General features: G+C 42.3%; 1 protein-coding gene across 9 annotated transcripts in view; it reads left to right on the top strand.

Moving 5' to 3' along the window:
- The window catches only part of PTPRM (protein tyrosine phosphatase receptor type M), a 766,944-nt gene that overhangs the window by 660,434 nt on the left and 91,080 nt on the right, over positions 1-15,430 (top strand). For all 9 annotated transcript variants that reach the window (XM_032777081.2, XM_032777080.2, XM_032777089.2 and 6 more), the window contains one exon: positions 11,959-12,046. In XM_032777081.2, the coding sequence (XP_032632972.1) occupies positions 11,959-12,046 (88 nt within the window). The remainder of the gene's footprint in view (positions 1-11,958; positions 12,047-15,430) is intronic.

Raw genomic sequence — 15,430 nt, 5'->3', positions numbered from 1 at the left:
AGGAGTTATTTATGAAAATCCCAAATACAGTACAGAAAAAACATCCACTCAAATCCCCTAAAAGCAGGAATCTAATTTCATCAGCGGAAATAAGTACTGTTTGAGACTAACTAAATTTTATGTACACAAATTGAAAATATATCCTTTACATTAGTTACAGTATAAATGTGCGTATGGTGCCCAGAGGATTCTTCCTGTAAAAGAAAGATCATAAAATCCCTTCAACATACTTTATTCATTGCATTAGCAATAAATCTGGAAGATGAATTATGTTAAGTTACTGCTAACTAGTGTACCAGGGAGTAAGTTGCTAAATTAGAATTTTAATTGTGCTTCCTATTGCAGTCTTCATATTAATTCACATTGAACCTCATTTCAAAAACATCCTAAAGAATTTAAAATAGTATGAAACTAATAGGGTCCTATAAACCTTAAATAGGATTCTATGGAAATTACTCCAAAAATCTACCAAATTTATTAGAGAATGCTTTCCTTATCTACAGAAGTTTTAAACCAAACAATAAAATTTGATGAAAATTATATTTCTGCTCTTGAATCCTGTAAGAAGTGTCAGGTACTAAAGCAATAGCACCAGCATAAGAAACTAGATGCACAGATAAGTTAGTTTAAAAATTTTGTAGAAAGTGTATCATTCTCTATTAATTTCTATAGGATTATGATTGGCTGCCTGGGATGGAACACACTGACAATGTCACATGCAGGCAGACTGCAAGAATCAGGGCAGACAATCCCCCAGAACTGATGGTTTAGTCTATAATTAGATTCACCAAGCCAGTAACAAAAGAGCTTCTGTAGTACTGCACTGGTTAACCAGAAACCAAACACAGTCGCCCTTAGCCATTCCAACTCAGTCAGCCATGATTTTTTTTTAATCCATGTACACACCTCAGTTACAATAACATAGTGATAAGTGCTTTATAAATGATGATAGGTTGATTACGTTGATTACAGAGATTTTTACATTGGCTTGTGCAACAGACAGTTTAAGGACAATCATAGTAAAATGTTTAAAAGATTCTCAGTGCTTGAAAACTAGCCATGGATTCTCAGTTATTGGAGCTGACTGAGAAGAAAAGGCTGACAGTAAGTATATTCTCCTCTGGCCCCATTACTATCAAATTCTCTTTCAAAGACCAAAGCAGTGATAGTAGAATGAAGTATTGCTTGTGAACAGTGGGGCTGCCAACATTGAGTGTGTGTGACATTCCTCACAAACATTTGGGGTGATGTACAGCTTGTAGACCGTCTGTTTCAATAAACTCTTTCATCAAAGCTACTTAAGGAGCATGCATGTTGGGTTTTAAAACACTTATAATAAAACCAACAAACCAACCTGGGAAATTCCAAAAATTTTCTTTCAAAATTTAGTTGAGGTTTTCAGGTGACAAGTATACTTACCTATAGCACCATTTGCAAACCTCTGAAAAACAAAGAAATTAAAGGCCAAGAACATCATGAAATCTGTACTTGCCACATAGTTACATAAACACTCTGATCCTGCAAACACTCATACACTGCTTAAAATAAACCACATGTATAAGTTTTGCAGGATCTGGGCCAAAAAACATTCGTAGTATAAAGAATATTCTATCATGAGGCCATAACCTTAACCCTGGCTCAAAATAAATGCAGTTCTCTCATCTGTGATCTCAAAATATAAGCTTTACAGCTGTCCAAATAAGTAATACAAAAATTATATATATGTACATGTATATGATCCTAAGAGCACCCCAGTGCCAGACAGCACACTGTTGTCATGTATGTACACAAAAGGCAGCATGTAATATATCATTGACAAAATTAAGAAGTCATTGGTTATTAATATTTTTTGTGGTGTCTGTACAATTCCTCCACAAAAACTTTATATATGTGCTGGTGATATGTGAATAAAATGTGTTTCAATCAGACATGTCAGGGAGAGTTGATAAACTGGTTTCCTCAACACAAACGGATGAGACCAACGCCTCAAACCAGGCATTTGTATTTGTATTTGGAGGTTACAGGAAGAGCTTATTTGCATATTAAAAATCACCAGGATGGGAGAAAACAGCTTGGAGTCTTGACCAGACAGCACAGCATCTACACCTAGCAGGGAAAAGGAACTTTGTCTGGGAATGCCCTTTAGAGCAGTGGTTCTCAACCAGGGGTACACTGAGAAATTACAAGGGTACATCAACTCATCTAGGTATTTGCCTAGTTTTACAGCAGGCTACATAAAAAGCACTGGCGAAGACAGTACAAACTAAAATTTCATACGGATAATTACTTGTTTATACTGCTCTATATACTATACACTGAAATATAAATACAATATTTATATTTAAATTGATTTATTTCACAATTTTATGGTAAAAATGAGAGTCAGCAATTTTTCAGTAACAGTGTATTTTTACGTCTGATTTTGTAAGCAAGTAGTGTTTAAGTGAGGTGAAACTTTGGGTTACGCAAGACAAATTAGACTCCTGAAAGGGGTACAGTAGTCTGGAAAGGTTGAGAGACACGGGGCTTTAGAATAATACTGGGCTATACAGAAAGAGGGAGAGAATCCCTAAGTTACCTTTCATCTGAGGAGACAAACTGAGCACTCTGAGCTCTGTGAAGAATGCTGGCCAAAGAGTCTGGTCAGTCATGCTAGAAAAGAGACTTGATGAGAAACATATCTTTGAATGAGACAGTCTAGTTTGTTAAACCATGTTTTAGTTTTAGAAGCATATATGTAGTTTTGGGGGGTTTTGTTACCCTTTCTACCTTTATTCCTTATCCTTGGTATCACTTAAACCTATGACTTTTTCTTTAATAAATTTGTTTTACTTTTACCGTATACCAGTTTAGTGTTTTGGTTAAAATAGAGTGTTTGTTGACCCCAGTTAAGATAATAAACTGCTGCAGGAAGCAGCAAACTTAATAGCCTCTGAGTGTTCATTGAGAGGGCAGAAGACTGCAAGATACATGTCTAAGGAACTCTGCAGTTGTTTCTCTGATAGTTATCTGCTAGGCCAGAGGTTTTCAATCTTATTAAATTTGCAGACCCTTAAAAATTTTTAATTGAGTTGTGGACCCCTTTGGAAATCTTAGACATAGTCTGCAGACCTCCACAGAACACAGGTTGAAAACCACTGTGCTAGGCAAAGTTTAGACTGACAACAGTCTGAAGAGTTTTCTAGCTGGGCAGACAAGCTGGTGTGTCAAGGAGTTGATACATACTTTAGCAGCAGCAAAACTCTCCACTGCTGAGTCTGAGAGGTAGCACAGTAACTTACAATTCCGGGAACCGCACCCGATTTTCACAGTGTGCGTTGTGAGTGGCACAGTGATCAGCATCAATGCAAGTCCATATATATACACGAGTGTATCATATATAATAACATCGTGTACTTTTCTGTTAAACTACATATGAACCTTATCAAGAAACAGCTGTGTGAAGTACTTAACCAAAAATTTGTTCTGTCAGTTGATAAAAAAGTACTGATATTTTCCACTTAACAATATCACTTTTAAAAATTCAGATTCAAGAAATCTGATGTAATAAAAAAAGTCTTACATTTAAAAGCAAATCAGTGAATCAGAGTTAAAGTTGTGCTGTAATGAAATATGCATGTCTTTGTACTTGTTGTGAATAATGTGTTTATTATTCAGGCAGCATAAGATTTATGATGGCCTTAACTTTTCATTTCCTTGCTTTTTGGTACTTTAATTTTGTAAATGATGTGGTAGGTACTTACATTGTTGTCACCTACTAACCCTAGCTATTTTTTTAAAGTCTTTTGCCTTTGTAATAATAGTAGTAATAAAATAATAATAGTCATGTAACATTCTTCACTGGAAGATCTCAAAGCACTTACAAGGTAGATTCATTTTACTACCCTTATTTTACAGATAGAAAAAGAGAGAGAGAGAGCAAGCAAGTTGCCCAAGGTGACAAAGTCAATGACAGAGCTGTGAATAGTACCCAGATCTCTAGACCCTCAGTCTGCCCATAAGACCACAGACTCACATCTCTATCTTCCAACCTCCACCCCTTCCAACCATATTTTTAGAGAGGTTCCAACATTTCTACCCTAGGACTTTCTAATGACATAGTTAAAAAGTCATCAATAAAAGTCAAAATTTACAACAGTTATCTCACACTCTTATCTGAGATATTGCAATTGTTTCCTAGTGTGAGCAGCACAGTGCATTAATTCTTAGCAAGTGTTGAATTTTTAATGGTGACCATTGCAGCATTGATTTAAAGCAAGCAGAGCCATCCAAGATGGTTGCTGCTTTATTGATCACTCTGTATCCATGTTACATACCACCGTATAGCTGTTACATTTTCATTTAAAAAAAAAATCATGTTTTTTCTTGTTGGTGAAAAGTAACAAATTTGCTGTTTTCATACTGAAATTTTCACTCTAAGAAAAGGTAGTTTTGCATAGGCAATGCGTAAGGGGGGCATTCTGGGTCAAGATTTCTGCTTAGCCTGTCGGGCGTGGAGGGTTGGGGCAAAGAGGGGTTTTATCCTTCCTCTGCTGTGCTTGCCCCCTGGCAACCTCAGCACCTGGCCCTGGCAGCTGGGCCAGGTGGAGAGTTGAAGGGGTGGGACCAGCCACTTCTAATGCAGGCTGCTCAGAGTCACTGCTCTGTGCAGCATCATGGCTATCTGTGAGAGATCCTGGCTGGAGAGATGGCAATGGTGGTGGGGTGCCCCCCCCCCGGGCCCACTCGAGTCCCCCCTTGCTCTTGGCCCATTTCCAGCTCATTTGGCCCCTACCCCAGCAACCAGGCCTAGGCTCTTTGCAATCATTGGTGAACTGAAGGATGTCTTCGGGCATTTTTCTGGCTAACGGTCTACTGTTAAAGAAAATTATTCATTCTGATGACTTAATATGAACAGCTGTCATGATATCCTGGGCAGTTCAGTGAACTTCTGTGCAACTCTATCCCAGGAGGGCAACGTGCTTAAAAGACACTGAAAAAAAAAAATAAGACACCGGAATGAAGCTTGTATTTCTCACAAGTAATTAAAGGTCTTGATAGAACACTTGTGAGTGATTTGCTTTTTCCTTTACCTACGGGACAAATATGATCTCTTCTAATCCAGTATGGATTATTGCTCTGTCTCTGGGTTTGTCTACATGGTGGGATAGTGCTTTGTAGGTTACACATTAATTAGTCTGTAGAATCCCTGCTGATGCGCACTAACAGTTACATAGTGCACTTTAATGTACTGTTTCAAACACACTATGTTAAAGCGCACCAGCAGGGTCTACGTGGACTAATTAATGCACGACATGTTAGTGTGCATTAGAAATCACAATCCTCATACAGCACATTTTCCCCCCTTGTAGACAAGCCCTCTGCTTTATATATAGTAACATACTGGGAATCTAAGAAATTGTTCAACAACTGTCTTTTGCAATAACTGTTTATTTTTTCTGGTCAAGCAGTGCATTAGTTACTTCTTTCTTCCATTTATCTCACCTCTCCAGTCATCACTGTAGTACTAGAGCAACTCCTAAGAGAAAACTTAACAGGACAGGGTCGGCATAAGTGGACATTGTTCTTCCATTCTCCTTAGAAGTTGCTTGATTTTCATTTTTTATTTTTTTTTAAGAGTAACATTTATGGAAGAGAAGAACAAAACCCCAAAGAAAACATTTTGATTTATTTGTAAATCTTTTTTAAAAAATTAATCAAAACAATCTAAAGCAGTTTGAAAAATGTAGCTATTTAACGTAAACATGTATTACTCACAATGGGAATAGACTACGAAAGCTCATGGTGGGAATCAGGATGCAAAAAAACCTCTGTCTGTTGGTGTCACAGGGCTAAGGAGACAGGCCTTTGTATTTCCTATGCAACTGTCTAAACTCAACCCTTGTTCAAGAGGATAGAACTTCACTAAAGCCACTGGATTTGAGTTTGCTTACATGAGGCATGAATTCGGCCCATTGTGTATCTATCATATAACTTAGCTCTCTAGATTATTTATTCAAAGTGCTCATTTGGGAGCTGAAAGTTCTTGTCTCCCATTGATTCTAGCAAGAAATTAAGAACGTCTTTGGACCCTTCCTCCCTTTGCTAGTGTAATTCATGAAGGATTTCATGGATTACATGCTTGAAGTATGAAGGAAAAGGAGACAAATGGTAGTCCATTTTATAAGCACTTTCTAGCTGTTTTAAGTTACTAATAACTCGCTGTGTCTTTGCAGGATAGAAATTTCACTTATTTCCCTGTCTGACTTGGGAACTTTACTGTTTTATACCCCAGGTCAGTAAAGCACTTAAACACATGCCCTGGTGCTGTACTGAATCTGGGTTTAGTGAACGTTCAGACAAAACAATTAAAACATGGGTTATCACCATCCCATTCTGACAATAGGATTCCACGTTAATCTTATTAACGAGACCACTAAAAACCTTAAACTCAAAGCATATATTCCAATATAAGATGATATACTCCATTTGTGTTACATTACATTACTTTTATCAGGGCCATCCTTAGGATTTATGGGGCCCTATGCAGTATTATTAAACTGGTGTCCCTATGCCCGACAGCACCCCAAGCTCGCATGTGTATTTTAGATAAGGGTGGTCTTTTTAAAGAATTATTTAAAAAATTATATGTCTGAAGATCCAAGCATTTAAGGCTAAAGATGAATACTCGGATTGTGCATCTAAAAATCTAAGCAAGGTTGAGATGTAATTTTACAATCTTGAGCAACACACTAATGAAATATTTTTAAAGCAAATTTTAAACTAAGGTCCAACAGACTGACATGTTCTGAGTAAATATTACAGTAATGCACAATTGTTTTTGGATATGTCCACACTGGCAGAGTTACAGCGCTGGCAGTTACAGCGCTGCTCAGAGAGCGCTGAAGAGAAACCTCTGTTGTGTGTTTGCACTGTCAGATGCCTGCGCAATAATGTGCTCACACTTGCAGCAGTATTCAGAGTGGTGCACTCTGGTCAGCTATCCCACGGAGCATGTCTTCCTTTTCTGCTGCTAAGAGTTGTGGGAAGGCAGATGGGGTCGCAGGGCATCCTGGATCCTGTCCCAATCCCCCATCATGCATTGCTTTGCATCCCAGAAATCCCTGTGCTTCCGTCCGCATTTGGCACCATCTTTCAACAGTTTGTGTACTGCGCGCTCTGCCTCTTTGGTCTGCAGGAATGGATCCCAAACTGTTGACCAGTATGCTGCTCACTCTGACTAAAACATCATGGGTGGCAGTGGAGTTATTCCTTAAACTATAAAGGTAAGAGGAGTGTGACATTGATCTCACCATGCGTACTAGCTATGACACGAAATTGCTTGTGGCATTCACAGAGGTGCTGACCATAGTGGAACGCTGCTTTTGGGCTTGGGAAACAAGCACTGAGTGGTGGGATCACATCATCATGCATGTCTGGGATGATGAGCAGTGGCTGCAGAACTTTCAGATGAGGAAACCCACATTCATGGGACTGTGTGATGAGCTCACCCCAGCCCTACAGCGCAAGGACACAAGGATGAGAGCTGCCCTGCCGTTGGAGAAGCACATGGTGATTGCACTGTGGAAGCTGGCTACTCCAGACTGCTACCAATCGGTTGCTAGCAAGTTCAGAGTGGGAAAGTCAACTGTTGGACTTGTGTTGACGGAAGTGTGCAGGGCAATTAATCACATCCTGCTCCGAAAAAACGTGATTCTGGGCAACGTGCGTGACATTGTGAATGGCTTTGCACAAATGGGCTTCCCTAACAGTGGAGGGGTGATAGATGGCATGCATATTCCAATTCTGGCATCAGATCACTCAGCCACCAAGTACATTAATCACAAGGGGTATTTCTCCATGGTTGTCCAGGTGCTTGTGGATCACTGTGGGTGTTTCATAGACATTAATGCAGGCTGGTCTGGAAAGGTGCATGACGCACGCATCTTTTGGAACATTGGACTGTTTAGGATGTTGCAAGCAGAGACTTTCTTCCTAGACCAATAGATCACCGTAGGGGAAGTTGAAACGCCCATTGTGATTCTGGGAGACTCTACCCACCCCTTCATGCCGTGGCTTATGAAGCCATACACAGGGAGCCTTGACAGTAGCAAGGAGTGGTTCTGCAAAAGGCTGAGCAAATGCAGAATGATGGTTGAGTGGGATTTTGGTCATTTAAAGGCCTGCTGGCGCTGCCTCTATGGGAAGCTGGACCTGGCCGATGACAGTATTCCTATGCTTATAGCTGCATGCTGTACGCTCCATAATATTTGTGAAAGGAAGGGTGAAAGCTTCACTCAGGGCTGGACCGCTAAGGCTCAGTGCCTGGAGGCTGAATTTGAAAAGCCAGAGACCAGGGCTATTAGGGGGGTGCAGCGCAGGGCCATAAGGATCAGGGATGTCTTGAGGCAGCAATTTGAAGCTTAAAGCCACTAGTATTTGTTGCTATGCTTGGGAGTGCAGTGCTTGTAATGCTAGGAGGTGATTGTGATTGGTGCAGACGATGCAATATGAAGGTTTAAGATAATTGTCTGTTGCTTTGCAGGGCTCTGTTTGCTTTCAATTAATAGAATAAAGATTGCTTTCAAACCAACACAATTCTTTTATTAAAAAACAGCAACCAGAAGACAGAGTCAAACAAAAAACACATCAGCACTGAGGGGGATGGGGGAAGGGAAGGTCCCAGGAGGAGGTGGGGTGCCGGGATGGTAAAAGATTTGTGTATGTCCTGGGATCATATCCAACCTTCTCCTTTGGAGTACAGTGCAATGGGTACTGTACTTCAGCAGGGCCAAACTGCAGAGGGAGGGCTATTAAGTGTAGTGGGAGTCCGCAGTGTTGGACTGTGATGGGGGAGAAGTTGAATGCCATGGGTACAGACTGGAGCCAGGAGGTTGATAAGAATGTGTTGGTGGTGGCTAGGGGGTTCATGGGAAAGTGTTTTGCAACAGCAGCCTGGAAAGGAGGGGGGCCATAGAGCTGCTCAGTTTGCAGTGCCAGTATCGCCTGGAGTGTGTCAAGTTGGTGCTCCATAACATTTAAGAGCTGCTCCTTAGCTTCATTCTGGCATGCTGCATTCTCCTTTTGGTCCCTCTTCTCGCTGTCCTGCCACTCATTTTTCAGCCGTGAAGTGTATCATAACATCACGCAGAAAATCTTTCTTAGTTCTTCGTGGCCACTTTCTAATTCTGCACAGCCATTCAGCCGGCAGTAACAAAGTGGGAGACTGGGCTCCCAAGATCATCTCTGTGATGCCAAAACACAACATTTTACAGAAGAGGTATTATTTGCAACACACAGAATACTGATTCAGTGATTTAAAACACAGCCAGTATTCATACACCTGTCACTAACTGGTTGAGCCCAGGGAAGCACACATGAGCCACAAGACCCCCAAAATGGTGAGTAGCCCCAGGGGCAGGATAAATCTCTCTCCCAGACCTTGCTGTACACTGGGCACATGGCTCTTGGGCAGAGCCAGCACTATAGGGGGGCCTGATAACCATTCCTGTCCCCAAATTTTCCACAGGATGTGATCATTATGGAAGATATCTCGTTGTTGAAGGTGAGCAGGGAATCATTGGAGGGTCGTCTCCAAGACTGTAGCTTCTGCCCTGTCCCTAATGTGGCCTGCCTATGTGCAGCAATGGTCCCTCCCCCTCCCGCTCTCTGACAGCACGGTGGTGCAGGAAAGTTACCGTTAATGGGGCAAGAAACAAAGCAGCTCTGCCAAAGAACCTACGGCAGCAAATTGCTTAGTATCTCCATGAGGGTTTCCTGGAGATCTGAGGCAGATTCCTGTGAAGTGAGGGAGTCAATCAACAGCCTGTTCTGCCGCTCAGACTAGAGATGTGGTGGTACATGCATCATACAGACACAAGCCTGCTTTCTGCAACCCTCCTGCACACAACAACTTGCTTCAGTGATTCCCAAAATCAAATCCACTTACCAGGGGCCTCCTCTCTTGTTTGCACTTTGCCAAGATCCAACAGCTGTAACTGGTTAGTCATCTCCGGGGTAGAAAAGAGCTCCTGGCTGTATGCATCTCCGACCTCCAAGTCATCCTCTGCCTCTGGGTCCCCCTCTCCCTCTACATCCTCATCCAAGAGTTCCTCCTTCTGGCTCAGTCTGCTCTTGAGTGGCACGCAAGCCACCAAAGTATCCACAGTGGTCTTCTCAGTGGAGGTGGGGTCACCACCAAGTGTCATGTCCAGCTCTCTGTAGAACCAGCAGCTTGTAGGCACAGCACCGGAGTGGCGGTTTGCCTCCCACACCTTGTGATAGGCATTCCACAGCTCCTTCACTTTTACCCTACACTGCACTGTGTCCCAGTCATGGCCTCTTTCTGTCATGCATCATGAAATCTATCTGTAGGTATCATAATTCCTACAGCTGGAGCGTAGCTGGGACTGGACATCCTCCTCTCCCCAAATGCTGATAAGGTCCAGCAGCTCGGCATTGGTCCAAGCAGGGGATTGCCTGGTGCCTGGAGCAGGCTTGGCCACCTGGAAAGATGTGCTGAGGCCACTGCACACATCACCAAGCAAACAGGAAGGGGACTTTCAAAATTCCCAAGGAGTTTATGGGGTGGGGCTCACAGTTGGTCACCTGGGGGCAGGGCAGTAGAGTTCAAACCAATGACCAGAAAGGCAAGAATAGTCTTTGTGGGACACCTCCCTGAGGCCAATCACAGCACTGTAACCAACCAGCTTGTCTACATTGGCACCGCAGCGCTGTACCCCTGGCGCAGAAAGCTGTACGCCTCTCGGGGTGGTATTTTGTGTACACCTCAGGAGTTACAGAGCAGAAAGCTGCTTGACTGCACAGAAACTTGCCAGTGTAGATAGGGGCAGTAAATTCAGAAACTGACCCTGTATACCTGGGGTTGGCAAATGCCTGTTAAATGGCTTAATTACCACTTCAGTGGATCTTTAATAGTTTCACTGTTGTACTAATACGTCTGGCAGGCTGGAGGCTTTTTCACTTTTAAGTACTAGATCTCAGACTCAGGAGGCTGCAGCAGTCTGCTGTGGTGGGAGCCTTCAGGAAGGGTCAGAACAGTGATAGGAAGAGGCGGGAGGGTGTACACCAAGACCCAGGGTTGCCCCAAATTTTTGGGTGCCCTACGCAGCCACATATGCCTAAGGATGACCCTAACTTGTATGGACACAGTGCACACAAAGACACTGCATGAAAGTCATTATTTTAGATCCCGAACTGCACATGAAAAGTGGATGAGAGGATTGTTTTTCTTATGCTTTTCTTATTGTTTTTATTAATAGAAAGAGATATTGTTAGCATTTTTACTTGTGTCTAATATTCACCCAACCTCTCTATTGTATTTAATAAAACTAGTACAAATAATAAGATTGTATTTTTCACAAAATTACATCATTTTTCTTTTCTGACAATCTAATAATCTTGGGGATGTTGTAAATAATGTTTTTAATAAAAGGCCAATTGAATGCAAATTAAGAAAAATGCCACTGTTGTGTTAAGAGACTGAGTAGCCACCTATCACCAGGTAAATGTGAAACTGTTGGTAGTATAGTATTAACACTGGGTCAAATTCTGCTACAGTAATATCACTGGGTTTATTCCAGTTTTACTCTGGTGTAATTAGGAGCAGATTTTGGACAATGCACATTAATTAGTCAATTATGCTTAGCATTACAAACACGGAACTTTTGCAAGGTTAACTAACTGTCCTCGCACAAAAATCATTCTTGCTGATACACACTTTATTCTTGTGTCAAACTCTCCATGTGAAACACGGGGCTGAAAGAAAGTGCTGTTCAAAGAAGAACCTGGTATCATTATCAGATAAGCAAATTAGTTAAATGTCACTTTAACAACTGTAATTTTGGCTGTTGGAGTATTTCTTCCCTGCTCCATTGCTTTATCCTTTAATCTTAAGGTTCCTGTTGCTACATACTGAATTTCTTAATGTCACTTTCTTTCTATCTTTTTTTTAAATAGAGTTTCTTTGAAGGACAGTCTGCACCCTGGGACTCAGCTAAGAAAGATGAGAATAGAATGAAGAATAGATATGGGAATATCATTGCATGTAAGTGTTGGCAGCATAATTGTGCTACTGTGTTAACTTCCTTTTAGCTTCTGGGAGACAAGGTGGGTAAGGTAAAATCTTTTATTGGACCAACTTCTGCTGGTGAGAGAGACAAGCTTTCCAGCTACACAGAGCTCTTCCTCAGGTCTGTTAAAGGTACTTAGAATGCCACAGCTAAATACAAGTTCAAACAGATAGTTTATCATTAGTAGTTAGCACCTATTCTGAGAGACCATTCAAGGTGAAGTGGTTACTGGCTTGAGTGGCAGGGAAGATAATAGTGTTGTCCACAGTGATCGGAAAGATCAAAAGCTCAACTTTTCACCATGTTGAGCTTGATTTAACAGCTGGACATCCATGAGGAAATATCAGAAACACAAGCCACGATTTTGGTGTAGATGACAGGAGAAGGGTAGATCTCTGGGTCATCATTACAGAGATGTTAATTAAAGCCTCGTTTGTGAATGAGATTACCAGTGTGGAGGAAGAAGAGGAGGGGCCAAGTACAGAAGCTTGTGGGAGCTGAGTGAAAGTTGGGAAGAGGAGGATCCTCCTAATGAAACAATGATTAGAGATGTAGGAGGAGAACCAGCAGAGGGTGGAGTTTCAAAAGCTTAGTGAGGGCAAGATTTTGAGACAAGGACCATGGTGGAAATCAGAGTTACGAACACCTCAGGAATGGAGGTTGTTTGTAACTCTGAACAAAATGCTATAGTTGTTCTTTCAAAAGTTTACAACTGAACATTGACTTGTCACATCTTTGAAACTTTACTATGCAGAAGAAAAATGCTGCATTTAAGCATCTTAATTTGAAAGGAACAAGCACAGAACAGTTTCCTTACCTTGTCAAATCTTTTTTTTAACTTTCCCTTTATTTTAGTAGTTTACATTTAACATAGTACTGTGCTGTATTTGCGTCTTTTTTTTTTTTTTGTCTCTGCTGCTGCCTGATTGTGTACTTCCAGTCCTAAATGAGGTTTGCGGTTGACTGGTGAGTTCATAACTTTGGTGTTCGTAACTCTTGAGGTTCTACTGTATGTCAGTGATAACCAACAGTTCAAGGAGGTTGGAGTACTTGTTCTGAGTTGTGGTCAAGAAGAAGTCATTATAGACATTGGTGAGAGCAGTTTCAGTGAAATGGGGTAGGCAGAAGTTGGATTGAAGAGAGTTCAGTGGTGGAATCTGAGGAGAAGAACTCTAAGCTGTGCTTGTAGTCAAGGAGTTTTATGAGCTTTAGAGATAAAGGGACAGGGGACGGTAGCTGGAAAGACCAATAGGGTCAAGGGGAAGGGATTAAGATGAGTGAAATTAAAGCATTGTTTGTATTGCTTGAGGAATGAATCAGATGAGAGGGAGAGATTGGGGGAATTATGAGATAGGGTGTTGCAGGGGCAGGTGAAAGGGATACAGGAAGAAGGAAGACATAAGATCTCAGCTTCAGTAACAAGGAAAATGGGGAGAATATGTTGGCATAAGGAAAGAGGAGGAGAATGTCCTGTCAAAGCTTGTGAATGTTCTCATTGAAGAAATTAGCAACATTCTTAGCAGACGTGAGGGGAGGCCTTAAATAGGGAATTGAAGGTAAGAAGAGAGTGAATCTGTAGTAGAGGAAATCAGCATGCTCATTTGTCTTTCACCAGAAACACTCAGCAGCAGGAGTGGAAGAAGCAAGCAGAGGAGGGGAACCATGGCTGGGATTAGAGAGATGGGCCCTTTTGATGGATGAGAAGTGCCAAGTAATCCAGGGTGGTGGAAAAAGTCAATTACTAAGTCAGTGGGAGAGGGAGATGAGAGCACAGGAAGGAGGAGGCTGATAGCAGAGGAGAAGTCCTTGACATTAATGAACTGGAAGTCATGGAATGGTTGGTTGGCAGGTCAAAGGAGATGATGCTGAATGGGATGAGGGGAGACAGAAAGAGTTCAGTGATGGAGACATCAGAGGTAGAGAGTGTGGGCAGTCTGTGGTGAAACCTAGATCAAGCAAATGGCCTTTTTGATGAGTGGGAGAATTGATCTAAGGCTATCTGTCAGGTGAGGGAGAAAAGGGATCAGATAGGTCAGCATCATGGAAATTGAAGTCTCCGAAAATGAGGATGGGTGCAAGGAAGAAGTAAGGCAGGAACAGAAGTGAGAGAAGTGGTAGTTGGGAAAAGGTCAGGTTCCCAGTGTTTGCTCTTTTGTACAAAATATATAGTTCCCATCTACCTCAACATTCACACAGATGTCGGTTTATTTCCTTTTTTAACTATATCTCCCTTTTTTCCTAAATCTTATAATCTGTCTCTATATAGCTGAAAATAAAACAGTGAAGCTGCTGAATTTCATGTATTTTACAATAATATTAAGATACACTTCTTTAAATTACGCTACTATGAAGAATCTTAATGCTGACCTGATACTTCTCCATGGAAAAATAACACACGTAGGTCATTGGTGTATAGATGACTGATAGATATGAGTGTTGATGTTGCTAAAGACAGAGTTTTATGTTACAGAGTGTAAAAGGATACTCACTTCTTGAGCCCCTCCGAGAAGCAAGGTGCAGTACCACTGTCCTTTTTCACCCCCAGCTCTTCCTGCAGGCTGACCTCAGTGGGTCTTCAGTGGCTTGGTCCATTGGCCAAGTCACAAAGACCAAATGAACCTCTTCTGGGATATTAAAGAGTCTAATAACTAAATAGTCTTTTTGCCCTCAGCCTTGGCTTTGGAAGTTTTAAATTCATCCCTTTGTTCGGGATCCATGTAAGAGTCCGGTGCTGGGGCTAGTCCCTCTCAGGCACGGCGGGGAGCCAGGGCACCTCCCTACAGGCAGCAATCCATCCAGGGCCTAGCCCCCTCAGCAGGAGCTGAGCAAACAAATAGTCTCTAAACAAGGCAGAGTCCCAGCCCTTCAGCAGGGGCCGGGTAAGCATGGAGTCTATAAGCCCGGCCCTGAAGCAGGGCGGGGCAGTAAGCAGTCAGCGCTCAGACCTGACAGCAGGCGGAGCAAACACAGAGTCTCTAAGCCCGGCCCTAGAGCAGGGTGGGGCAATAAGCAGTTGAAGCTCAGGCCTTACAGCAGGCGGAGCAAACACAGAGTCTCTAAGCCCGGCCCTTGAGCAGGGTGGGGCAATAAGCAGTTGAAGCTCAGGCCTTACAGCAGGCGGAGCAAACACAGAGTCTCTAAGCCCGGCCCTGGAGCAGGGTGGGGCAATAAGCAGTTCAAGCTCAGCTCCTTCAGCAAGGGTGGCAGGGGGAACGCAGGCCCTCCCACTCCACTGCATTCCAGCCCGGGGCCTAGCAGTGGCCAAGACTCGCTGCTGTCAGTGGGGATCCTGGCCGCAACACACTGACATGAGTTCAGGATCTTCGGGAGCCAAACCAGGGTCGGCTACCTCCGGGCCA

This window comes from Chelonoidis abingdonii, chromosome 2 (assembly GCF_003597395.2).
Source record: "Chelonoidis abingdonii isolate Lonesome George chromosome 2, CheloAbing_2.0, whole genome shotgun sequence".
Classification (NCBI taxonomy): domain Eukaryota; kingdom Metazoa; phylum Chordata; order Testudines; family Testudinidae; genus Chelonoidis; species Chelonoidis abingdonii.
The sequence above is the reverse complement of the archived record's forward strand: the minus strand, read 5'-3'. Positions and strand labels throughout refer to the sequence as shown.